At 50.4% G+C, this 12893-nt stretch overlaps 1 protein-coding gene across 1 annotated transcript in view; it reads left to right on the plus strand.

The window, feature by feature from the left end:
• Nucleotides 1–12893, plus strand: part of LRRC9 (leucine rich repeat containing 9) — a 97718-nt gene that overhangs the window by 55369 nt on the left and 29456 nt on the right. The window contains exons 17-19 of the mRNA XM_060261514.1: nt 104–295; nt 5318–5443; nt 7618–7749. Of these exons, the coding sequence (XP_060117497.1) occupies nt 104–295; nt 5318–5443; nt 7618–7749 (450 nt within the window). The remainder of the gene's footprint in view (nt 1–103; nt 296–5317; nt 5444–7617; nt 7750–12893) is intronic.

Below are 12893 nucleotides of genomic sequence, written 5' to 3' on the forward strand. Positions count from 1 at the left end.
GTTCAAATCCACCCAGGTGTCCCGTGGTTTCTGGCCAATAGACAGGCGCAATGACATCTCACCCCTTCATAAGTTGATGCTTCTATTCGCTACTGCCTTGCAGCCAAACCTGGAATATTTCGATGCCAGCCATAACCACGTGATCACCCTGGAAGGCATTAGAGGTCTAATCAAACTGAAGCATCTGGATCTGAGCTGGAATCAGCTGAAAAAGACAGGGGAAGAAATCCACGTTTTACGGAGACACACGCCCGTCGTGCTCAGTCTGAATATCAGGCATAACCCATGGCATAAGGTATGTTTCGGCCAGGTTTCGGTGTGTTCCCTTTAAACTGAGTTACGGTGAGCTAGCTCATAGTTTTTTAGCCTCTGGCTCACACATTTTTGTCTTAGCTCAGGAAAAATGTCCTCGAGAGCAAACTAATTGATGCAGCATAAGAACATAAGAGAAGCCATGTTGGATCAGGCCAATGGCCCATCCAGTCCAACACTCTGTGTCACAGTGGCCAAAAAACCCAGGTGCCATCTGGAGGTCCACCAGTGGGGCCAGGACACTAGAAGCCCTCCCACTGTGCCCCCCCCCAAGCACCAAACATACAGAGCATCACTGTCCCAGACAGAGAGTTCCAACGATAAGCTGTGGCTAATAGAATTCCAAGGGGTGTCCAGAGGCTCAAAAAGGCTGAGGAGCTCTTTTTAAAATAAATAAATAAATACTAAAACCTCTGTTAGCTGGGTCAGGAGCAGTTACAGCATTCCTTGAGCTCACCGTGAAACCCCCCCCCAAAACCCTGAACTTTTTGGTGTAACAATGTTCAGGCCAAAACCAATATTCCCTCTAAGCCATGAAGTCTTGCAAGCAAAAATTCCACTTCGTGAGCTACTGGCATCAAAGTTGTGAGCAAAGTTAGAACACTTTCGCTATGAAGAAAGGTTAAAACGCTTGGGGCTCTTTAGCTTGGAGAAACGTCGACTGCGGGGTGACATGATAGAGGTTTACAAGATTATGCATGGGATGGAGAAAGCAGAGAAAGAAGTACTTTTCTCCCTTTCTCACAACACGAGAACTTGTGGGCATTCAATGAAATTGCTGAGAAGTCAGGTTAAAACGGATAAAAGGAAGTCCTTCTTCACCCAAAGGGTGATTAACATGTGGAATTCACTGCCACAGGAGGTAGTGGTGGCTACAAGCATAGCCAGCTTTAAGAGGGGATTGGATAAACATCTAGAGCAGAGATCCATCAGTGGCTATTAGCCACAGTGCATTGGTGGAACTCTCTGTCTGGGGCACGTGATGCTCTGTTTTCTTGGTGCTTAGGAGGGGCAACAGTGGGAGGGCTTCTAGTGTCCTGGCCCCACTGATGGACCTCCTGATGGGACCTGGTTTTTTGGCCACTGTGTGATACAGAGTGTTGGACTGGATGGGTCATTGGCCTGCTCTAATATGGATTCCCTTATGTTCTTATGTAGTATCCTGTCTCACGCAGTGGACGAAGCCCAGCAATAGGGCAGAGAGGCCGAGGCCTTCATTTGAGCATCAGAAGAGCCTTGCTGGATCAGACCAGGGGTCCATCTAATCCAGCCTCCTGTCTCACACAGAGGCCAACCAGTTCCTCTGAAGGGCTAACAACAGGACATAGAGGTTGAGGCCTTCCCCTGAGAAGAACATCAGAAGAACATCAGAAGAACATCAGAAGAGCCCTGCTGGATCAGACCACTGGTGCATCTAGTCCAGCATTCTGTCTCATACAGCAGCCAACCAGTTCCTCTGGAGGGCTAACAACAGGGCATAGAGGCTGAGGCCTTCATTAGAACATCAGGAGAGCCCTGCTGGATCAGACCAGGGAGGGCCCTTCTAGTCCAGCATCCTGTCTCACCCAGTGGCCAGCCAGTTCCTCTGGGGGCCAACAGCAGGGCAATAGAGGCTGAGGCCTTCATAAGAACATCAGAAGAGTCTTGATGGATCAGACCAGTGGTCCATCTAGTCCAGCCTCCTGTCTCACACAGTGGCCAACCAGTTCCTCTGAAGGGCTAACAACAGGGCATAGAGGTTGAGGCCTTCCCCTGAGAAGAACATCAGAAGAGCCTACTGGATCAGACCAGTGGTGCATCTAGTCCAGCCTCCTGTTTCACACAGTGGCCAACCAGTTCCTCTGGAGGGCCAACAACAGGGCATAGAGGCTGAAGCCTTCATAAGAACATCGGGAGAGCCCTGCTGGATTAGACCAGTGGTCCATCTAGTCCAGCATCCTGCCTCACACAAAGGTCAACCAGTTCCTCTGGAGGGCCAACAACAGGGCAGAGAAGCCGAGGCCTTCATAAGAACATCAGGAGAGCCCTGCTGGATCAGACCAATAGTCCATCTAGTCCAGCATCCTGCCTCACACAGTGGCCAGCCAGTTCCTCTGGAGGGCCAACAACAGGGCATAGAGGCTGAAGCCTTCATAAGAACATCAGGAGAGCCCTGCTGGATCAGACCAATAGTCCATCTAGTCCAGCATCCTGTCTCACACAGTGGCCAGCCAGTTCCTCTGGAGGGCCAACAACAGGGCATAGAGGCTGAAGCCTTCATAAGAACATCAGGAGAGCCCTGCTGGATCAGACCAATAGTCCATCTAGTCCAGCATCCTGCCTCACACAGTGGCCAGCCAGTTCCTCTGGAGGGCCAACAACAGGGCATAGAGGCTGAAGCCTTCATAAGAACATCAGGAGAGCCCTGCTGGATCAGACCAATAGTCCATCTAGTCCAGCCTCCTGTCTCACACAATGGCCAGCCAGTTCCTCTGGAGGGCCAATAACAGGGCATAGAGGCTGAGGCCTTTCCCTGAGGTTGCCTCCTGGCTCAGGGATTTAGAAGCTTTGTGCCTCTGAGTGTGGAGGCTCCCCTCACACGCCTCATTTATGTTTTCAGAGGGCGGCCATGTTGGTCTGCTGTAGAACAGCTAGTAGCAGCTTAAAAACTAACTACGTTTTCAGCTTATGGCGTTTTTACATGTTGAGAGATGAGTTCTCGTCAGCATGATTCTTCTTCAAAGTTAGCAGCCCCGTGACGCAGAGTGGTAAAGCAGCAGTACTGTGGTCTGAACTCTCTGCTCACGACCTGAGTTCGATTCTGGCAGAAGCTGGGTTCAGGTAGCCGGCTCGAGGTTGACTCAGCCTTCCATCCTTCCGAAGTCGGTCAAATGAGGACCCAGCTTGCTGGGGGGAGAGTGTAGATGACTGGGGAAGGCAACGGCAAACCACCCCTTAAAAAGTCTGCCGTGAAAACATTGTGAAAGCAACGTCACCCCAGAGTCGGAAATGACTGGTGCTTGCACAGGGGGCCTTTCCTTTCCTCTTCAAAGTTAGGTCAGAGGATTCTGAAGCATAGGGGAAAACGTCTTCTCCCTTTAATCAAGGGTAGATGTATTTTGAATGGGCAGGTGAAACTTTTCATGGAATTGGTTATAGATAGGACCACCTAGACAAGGGGTGGCCAAACTGTGACTCGGGAGCCATGTGTGGCTCTTTCACACTTATTTTGCGAACTCCTGAAGCCCCCACTGCCCCTTTGGCAGGCTTGGAGAAGGCATTTCTCTCTTTAAATCATTTCTCCAAGTAGAGCTAGCTGGCAGCTCGGAGAATGCATTTGAAGTTGCTTTCTTTCCACCTCTCCCTCCCCCAATCTATTTGCCTGCCTGCCTTGTGTTGCGGCTCTCAAACGTCTGATGTTTATTCTCTGTGGCTCTTACATTAAGCAAGTTTGGCCACCCCTGACCTCGAACTTGCTGCTGATCGAAGTGATATTAAAGGGACAGCTAGAGGCAGGGATCGTTTTGTAGAAAAATTGGTAGCGGAGCTCATTAGCATAACTCATTAGCATATGCCACCACCGCCCCCAACTAAAAGCAACCTGATGCAAGAAAGGAGAGCCCTGGGCAAGTGAAGCGTGCTTGGGTTGGCTAGAGATCCATCATCCAGCCACCCAAGCAGGCCTCGCTCTCCTTGGCTGCCCCTTCCCATAGTCCAGGGGTGGGGAGCCTTTTTTCTGCCAAGGGCCATATGGATATTTATAACATCATCCGCGGGCCATTAAAAATTATCAACTTAAAAAACAGTGCTCCACCGAGGGAGATTGATTCAGGCCAGCAAAATTATTGCAAATAGTTGTTTTTCTATTTGAAGTCATGTGGGGAGAGCCTAATCTGCCCCCCCTCCGACACACACACGGCCTGCCGCCCTAGGCAAATGCATAGGTCCAGGCCTTTTTTGTAGAAAAAGCCCAGCAGGAACTCAGTAGCATATTAGACCACATCCCCTAATATTAGCATATTAGGTCACACACTTATTAGCATTTTAGGCCACACCATCTGGGATAATCAAGTGCAAACAGAACTGTGACAGTAACTTTTCCAGGCCCTGCAGCAATTCTGGCCGGCCAGCCAGGCTGCCACACAGTACATCTGGGCTGTGTGATCCCTGCCTGGCCCTGGGGAGGCTTCTGCCCAACGTGGCTGGGCCCCACGATCCTTGCTGGCCAGCCAGGCCCCAGGGAGGCTGCCACATGGCTCAGTTTGGTTCAGCAATCCCCGAGGGCCACATCAAGTAACCTCGAGGGCTGTATACGGCTCTTGGAACGGAGGTTTCCCCACCCCTGACATAGTCAAAAGGCCAGCAAGCCACCTGCCACCCAAAATCACATCAGAAGTGGAGAAAGGGTGGCGTGGGCTTCTCCAGGGGTTAATGAGGGCTGCTGGGGGTGTGGCAAAGCCCCTGGTGGCTGGCTGGCTGCCCTCTCTCCTAATCCAGGGATTGTTATGCAGCTCCATTGTTCCCTCTAAGCTGTAGAGTCTTGTGAGCAAAAATTCTACATTGTGAGCTACCGGCATTAAAGTTAGTGAGCTCCTGCATAAATTATTGTGCTCTGGGGTTATTTTTTCCTGAGCTAAAACAAAAATGTGTGAGCTGGAGGCTAAAAATCTGTGAGCTAGCTCATGCTAACTCAGCTTAGAGGGAACACTGGCTGCACCTACTATTCAACTGACAAGGTAGGTAGGTGGGGAGGAAGAGGGGGAACCCTCAGAAAGGTTCAGGAGCTGCGCTCCTGTGAGCTTCCTGCTGAATCTGTGGTCTGAGGAATCTATGAAAATGCTGGCAACCCTACTGATGGCAACATGTCAACATGGGAGGTTTGGCCTTCAATCTTCCACCAATGAAGGGGCCTCGTGGAATTTGTTGGGAAACCCACATTGTAAAGTCAATGTTCCCCCCACTCGGATCGTTCATTACCTCAGGAAAATGATGCTGTTCTGTTTTTTTCTCTTCCTCCTCTCCCCAGCCAGCTTCTGTGCGGTTAAGCGTGATTGGCCAGCTGAAGACTCTGACCCATCTGGATGAGGTCTTGATTACTGAGGATGAGGCAGCTGCGGCCGTCAAGTTCATAACGGACTCCAAAATTTCTCAGGTTTGACATTTGGGGCAGGTTAGAACCTAAGAACATAAGAGAAGCCTTGCTGGATCAGGCCAATGGCCCATCCAGTCCAACACTCTGTGTCACACAGTGGCCAACAAACCCAGATGCCATCAGGAGGTCCATCAGTGGGGCCAGGACACTAGAAGCCCTCCCACTGTTCCCCCCTGGGACAGAACGGCCCTGGTTTGTCTACCAGACCCCGTTCCCCTTTTTGGAGGGAGCTATTTTTCCTCCGGCCACTTGGGCTCGCTGCCACCACCTGCTCAGTCTAGGGGTTCGGATTGAGAGGAACAGGACTCCCAATCCCCCTCTCCAGCTCTGAGCCCAGGCCTCAAGGTCCTCTGCCACCCTGTACTTGGGTATCACAGAGACCACAGCACTTCTTTGGGGAACCCCTGGAGGATTGGCACCTTATCCAACTACATGCCTTCCCCCTTTCCCCAGGGCCCCCTTCATAAAGCAGCGTGGTCTAAAGCGGTTGGGGATCTATGTGGTACAAAGTTTGACTGAAAGCATTCAAAACAGTAAAAATATTTAATTAGAAGAGAAAAAGAAAAAAACAAAACAAAAGCAGATGCATGTAAAAGTTTAGCACAACACCCGAACAGCAACCAGAAGCACAAATAAAAGGTGGATTTAAACGTATCCTCCCATCCCTGGTCTAACCTTGCCCTGCCTTGTGGATGACTTCCTCGTTCTGACTGCCTGGAGTCCTCCTCTCCCTCAGGAGAAGGCCTCTCCCCCATTCAGGAGCCCACAGACTGACAACCTCTCTCCTTGAGGGCCAGCCAAGAACTGATCTTTTCCCGCCTCCCTCCAATAAAAAAAAAAAGAACTTCCTGCCCCTCTAGGAGGCTTTTCCCCTAGAGTTGATGGTTTAACTCCGGAAGGGAGGAGGGAGTGAAGGGAAGGCTAGGCCACAAAGCCTGCCTTAGCAGTTTCATGTTCCCTCCTAACCAAGCACCACCATTAACTAAGATGGTGTTTCTCCACACACCCCAAGCACCAAGAATACAGAGCACCACTGCCTCAGATATAAGAACATAAGAGAAGCCATGCTGGATCAGGCCAGTGGCCCATCCAGTGCAATGCTGTGTGTCACACAGAGGCCAAATAAACCAAGTGCCCTCAGGAGGTCCATTGGTGGGGCCAGAACTCCAGAAGCCCTCCCACTGTGCCCCCCGCAAGCAGGGCACAGGGCTCTTTTTTGTAAGCTCATGGAGGATTGGCTATATCACGGGTGTGTGGCCTAATATGCAAAGGAGCTCCTGCTAGAATTCCACCCCTGGTTGTGTGAACTAGCAGCAAAGCGGGGGTTAGGTTTGAAGTTCCTGACGATTTGGAGCTTGAGAAGGGCAGGGTTTTGAGGAAGGACTTCTGCAGAGTATAATGCCTTAGACTCCATCTTCCAAAGCAGCCATTTTCTCCAGGGGAACTCTGTAGTCTGGAGATCAGTAATAATTCTGGAAGGTAAGAACAACGGCCCATCCAGTCCAACACTCTGTGTCACACATAAGAACATAAGAGAAGCCATGTTGAATCAGGCCAATGGCCCATCCAGTCCAACACTGTGTCACACATAAGAACATAAGAGAAGCCATGTTGGATCAGACCAATGGCCCATCCAGTCCAACACCCTGTGTCACACATAAGAACATAAGAGAAGCCATGTTGGATCAGGCCAATAGCCCATCCAGTCCAACCCTCTGTGTCACACATGAGAACATAAGAGAAGCCATGTTGGATCAGGCCATTGGCCCATCCAGTTCAATACTCTGTGTCACACATAAGAACATAAAAGAAGCTATGTTGGATCAGGCCAATGGCCCATCCAGTCCAACACTCTGTGTCACACAGTTGCCAAAAAAAAAAAAGGTTCTGTGGGCCCCTTTTGGAGGTCGAGAACCCCAGCAGAGGGCCCGTAGAACCATACCACGTTCTTTTCTGTTGCGGCTTCCATCGCTGTGGAAGAACTCCAGGAGTTCATAGCTGAAAGAGAGCTTAAGAAGCGTTTCTGCATTTTTCTGCTGCAGAAGACCAGGAACGAACAGCAGATCTGAGGCAAGGGTCGGGGAGAGCGAGGACCCCGATGCTAAGGGGGGGGGGGGCTGATAGCAGTGAGATTTTGGCTTCACCGTTTGAATGTGGTGATTTCGTTTTCTCAGGCGTCTCTGCTGGAGCATTCGAGGACGGATACAGAGAAGATCCGTATCCTCAGCGTGGTCCCGCAGGCCAGAATCCTGAGCCAGATGAGCAAGAATAAGCTAGACGTATTTCAGAACAACTGGTTTACAGCGGTAAGCGGGAGCGTTACGGAATATCGGGTGTTCTTCTTAAAATGGGACCTCTCCTCGCTACCTTTCTCCTTCGTTGTGATGGTCTTGTGGTTGGTGTCTTTTGCTGCTTTTAGGATTCCTCTGGCGTTCCCCATGTGGGAATGCTTCGACCATTCTCACCCGCTGCAAAATACACAGCCAACGACGCCAAGGAAACTGCTTCATACCACTCAAATAGCCAAAGTTGCTGTAGTATAGGAGTCTCCAACCATTTTGAGCCTGTGAGCACCTTTGGAATTCTGATACTGCGTAGTGGGCATGGATATAAAAACGGCTGCTGCGGGAGGTGGAGCCATCCACAAAATGGCTGCCGTGCCTGACTTTCAGTCACTGGTTTGACATGGTTTGAGAGAACATAAGAACAAAAGAGAAGCCATTTTGGATCAGGCCAATGGCCCATCCAGTCCAACACTCTGTGTCACACATAAGAACATAAGAGAAGCCATCTTGGATCAGGCCAATGGCCCATCCAGTCCAACATTCTGTGTCACATAAGAACATAAGAGAAGCCATGTTGGATCAGGCCAGTGGCCCATCCAGTCCAACACTCTGTGTCACACATAAGAACATAAGAGAAGCCATGTTGGGTCAGGCCAATGGCCCATCCAGTCCAACACTCTGTGTCACACATAAGAACATAAGAGAAGCCATGTTGGATCAGGCCAATGGCCCATCCAGTCCAACACTCTGTGTCACACATAAGAACATAAGAGAAGCCATCTTGGATCAGGCCAATGGCCCATCCAGTCCAACACTCTGTGTCACACATAAGAACATAAGAGAAGCCATGTTGGATCAGGCCAGAGGCCCATCCAGTCCAACTTTCTGAGTCACACATAAGAACATAAGAGAAGCCATGTTGGATCAGGCCAGTGGCCCATCCAGTCCAACACTCTGTGTCACACAGTAGCCAAAAGAACCCAGGTGCCATCAGGAGGTCCACCAGTAGGGCCAGGCTACTAGAAGCCCTCCCACTGTTGCCCCCCCCCCCCCAAAGCACCAAGAAGACAGAGCATCACTGCCTCAGACAGAGTTCCATCTATACACTGTGGCTAATAGCCACTGATGAACCTCTGCTCCATACATTTATCCAGTCCCCTCTTGAAGCTGGCTGTGCTGGCAGCTGTCATCACCTCATGTGGCAGTGAATTCCGTGTGTTAATCACCCTTTGGGTGAAGGACTTCCTTTTATCTGCTCTAACCCAACTGATCAGCAATTTAGGATGCAATTTTGGCACAAGCGGTGGGCTGATATTCTGCAAAACTGGTGATCCATTTAGCTGGAACAGCTGGATAACTTGTCCCGTTTCTCAGGACCAAACGAGTGCAGCTAATTTTGATGCAAAATGCACAGTCAGTCTTCCTTCAGACCAGGGGTGGCTCTTTCACACATATTGTGTGGCTCTTGAAGCTCCCACCACCCTCCTGGCCAGCTTGGAGAAGGCATCTTTAAATCACTTCTCCAAGGTCTCTTTAAATCAATTCTCCAAGCCAAGCCAGTCAGCGGCTTGGAGAATGCATTTAAAGTTAAAGCTGCTTTATTTCCACCTCTCCCTCCCTCTCTATTTGCCTTCCTTCCTTCCTTCCTTCCTTCCTTCCTTCCTTCCTTCCTTCCTTCCTTCCTTCCTTCCTTCCTTCCTTCCTTCCTTCCTTCCTTCCTTCCTTCCTTCCTTCCTTCCTTCCTTCCTTCCTTCCTTCCTTCCTTCCTTCTCTCAAACTTCTGGCGTTCACGTCTTGCGGCTGTCACACATCTGACATTTATTCTCTGTGGCTCTTACGTTAAGCAAGTTTGGCCACCCCTGCTTCAGACTCCACTGTTGTCTTGAATGGCCACCTGCCATTCCAAGCGCATTTCTGTCAGAGAATCCCAGCGCAGGACGCAGTCCACGGAGATCCTCGGGCGCCCGGACCCATCTTAACCTATGTCGTGACCCATCTTCCAGAATCGTGTTAATCTGGCGAGCCGAAAAGGTTAAAAGCTCCCCTGTCAGTTCAATTTGTAGCGTGGCAGGCAGCATAGCTGGAGGAGGACACATTTGCACAGAGGAGCATCGCGTTCTTGCTCTTTGCGCAACGAGGGGAGAGCGTTTGCAAAAACTGCCCCGAGAAGCCGCGCCGAGGCCAGCGGTGTCAACATTACACTGTGCGACATCAGTGCCAAAGGTGGTTCGCGCTGGGACAGGCTGCATTTGCATAGAAAGGAAACAGCCTCTCATGAAAAGGCGCAAAGAGGGGCCTTTGAGCGATTCTCGGATTGGTTTCAAATCGTTTTTTTGCTGGGTGATTGGGTTCAGATAGCTTGTTCACTGGATTCTCTCTGATACTCGCGCACGTTGCGTATTCACTACATAGTCTTTGGCAAGTCTCTCTTGTCTCAGCTTCAATTCTGCAGCTTTGCAAAGTAGGAATCGTAAAAGAAGAAGATTAGATTTATATCCTGCCCTCCACTCCGAATCTCAGAGTCTCAGAGCGGCTCACGATCCCCTTTATCTTCTTCCCCCACAACAAACACCCTGTGAGGTAGGTGGGGCTGAGAGGACTCTCACAGCAACTGCCCTTTCAAGGACAACTCTGCCAGAGCTATGTCTAACTCAAGGCCATTCCAGCAGGTGCAAGTGGAAGAGTGGGGAATCAAACCCAGTTCTCCCAGATAAGAGTCTTCACACTTAACCACTACACCAAACTGGCTCTCTCTACACCAAACTAGCTACCTAGGGAGTAGGTAGACCACCAGAGTTTTGTCAATGTAAGGAAGGAAACAATGGTCTCCATCTTAAGTTGGGCCAGTCCTCCAGCTAGGCAGTCAATTTGGGTATCACAATGAGGAGGGTGCCCAGAGGTCATTTTGTAAAAAAAAAAAAAAAAAAGGTGGTGGGACTCATTAGCATAACTCAATAGCATATACTGCCCCCCCCAGTCAAAAGCAACCCGGTGCAAGAAAGGAGACCCCAGGGTGAGCGAGGTCTGCTTGGGCTGACTAGAGATCCAGCCAGCCCAAGCAGGCCTTGCTTGCCTGGGGCTCTCCTGAGCTGCCCCCCCCCCAGTCAAAAGACCAGCAAGCCACCCAGCGCCCCAAATCAGCCTTGCAGCGTTTAGCATCAGTGTGTGCTTGTGGTGTGATCTGTGTGTGTGTGTGGTTTTTTTGGCCTGGCATGGTTGTGTTATAGATTATACTCCTCAAGGTGGCCATTTTTTATAGGGAAATTGATCTGACTTCAGCTTTCCATGTCCCCCCATGCATCCTCTACCTAGGAAAAGTACAGCCTTTCTCCACAATGTGGACAAAAGCAGGAGGGAAGTGACCTCAGCAGGGTATAATGACACAGTCCACACTGCAAAGCAGCCATTTTCTGCAGGGGAATTGATCTTTGCCGTCTGGAGAGCGGTTGTTATTCTGAGCGATCGCCATCCCTCACCTGAATATTGGCCACAGTGGTTTCCCAGGAGGAAATGGCTGGTTTGTAGGGTGGCATCTATGGCATTGTACCTGTCTGAGATCCCACCCCTCCTCAAGCCCCAGTCTCTCCAGGCTTCACCCCGCAATCTCCAGGAATTTCCCAATCTGCAGTTGGCAACCCTGTCTCCTTCCCAGACAACCATCAACCTACTTTTATCTGCCCCTCTGACTTCATCTTTCTGTCTGCTCCTCCCTTGCAGCCACTACCTAGAAAAAGTACAGTCTTTTTCCACAGAGGGAACCGAAGCAGCTTACAATCAGGGGTGGCCAACGGTAGCTCTCCAGATGTTTTTTACCTACAACTCCCATCAGCCCCAGCCATCAGCCATGCTTTTGTTGTAGGCAAAAAACATCTGGAGAACTACCGTTGGCCACCCCGGCTTACATCATTCTCCTATTCCCCTTTTGATCTACACAACAACCCTACGAAGTACATTAGGCTGAAAGTCTATGACTGGCCCGAAATCACCCATTCAGCTTCCACAGCAAGAACATGGGTCTGGCAGACCTATTTTGAAGTGCTGACTGCTATGTCACACTGACTGTCACAGGTGGGCTGCTACTGAACAGGAGCAAGCAGCCAGGCCTAGTAAGTCATACCAGTCAGTCAGGGGGCATCAAGTCACTCAGAGGGTGGTGCCAGGCCTAGGGTAGCCAATCTCCAGGTGGAGCCAAAAGATCTCCTGGTATCTGCTTTGGAGGGTGGAGTCTGTGGCATTCTGTTCAGCTGAGGCCTCTCCACTCCCCAAACTCTGGCCTCCTTAGACTCCACCACAAAATCTCTTAAGAATTTTTCACCCTGAAGTTGTCAACCCTAGCCAGGACTGGCTCCAGTGAGGCCAAAATAGGCCTGGAAAGGGCCTCCTCCCCCTGTCTTTTACTGACAGAACCAAGCTTGGTTTCCTAGCAACAGCCACTGCCTAGCAACTTCCCCAGTGGCCCAGTCCTTGTCTGTCCTCGGGCTGCTCTTTGAGCAAAAGAGCCGATACAGTTATAATTTAAACAGGGCTGTAGCACATGGGTGGCTCACCAAGCCAAATGCGGTCTCCCTGTGTTTGATGATGGTTTGGTCTGCCAGGTACTAACTACTGCTGCCTCCCTGGCTTTCAAAGGCCCAGGCATGCAAGAAATCGGAAGGGTTGACTCCTTTGATGGGTTAATACGTGCGACTCAGTAGATCTCAAACTTGTTTTTGTTAGACCCTTCCAATGGCTCTATGGAGTATCCTGGTCCAGTTATAGGGCTTCCCAGGGCTTTTTTTTGGTAGCAGAAACTCCTTTGCATATTACACCACACACCCCTGATGTAGCCAGTCCTCTTGGAGCTTACATCGGGAGGTGTGGCCTAATATGTAAACGAGTTCCTGCTACAAAAAAGCCCTGAGGCTGCCAATCCCAGTTTGGAGGCCCTCCCCCCGCATCAGGGTCATCAGAAAGTGGGGGGGGGCAGGATTCCCATAGAGTATAAAGGAGAATTGATCCACAGGTATCTGGGGCTGGGGGGCGTTTTTTGAGGTAGAGGCACCAAATTTGCAGCATAGCATCCAATGCCTCTCCTCAAAATATCCTCCAAGTTTCAAAAAGATTGGACCAGGGGGGTCAAATTCTAGGAGCCCCCAAAGAAAGTGCCCCTATCCTTCATTATTTCC

Source organism: Heteronotia binoei, chromosome 21 (assembly GCF_032191835.1).
Source record: "Heteronotia binoei isolate CCM8104 ecotype False Entrance Well chromosome 21, APGP_CSIRO_Hbin_v1, whole genome shotgun sequence".
Taxonomy (NCBI): domain Eukaryota; kingdom Metazoa; phylum Chordata; class Lepidosauria; order Squamata; family Gekkonidae; genus Heteronotia; species Heteronotia binoei.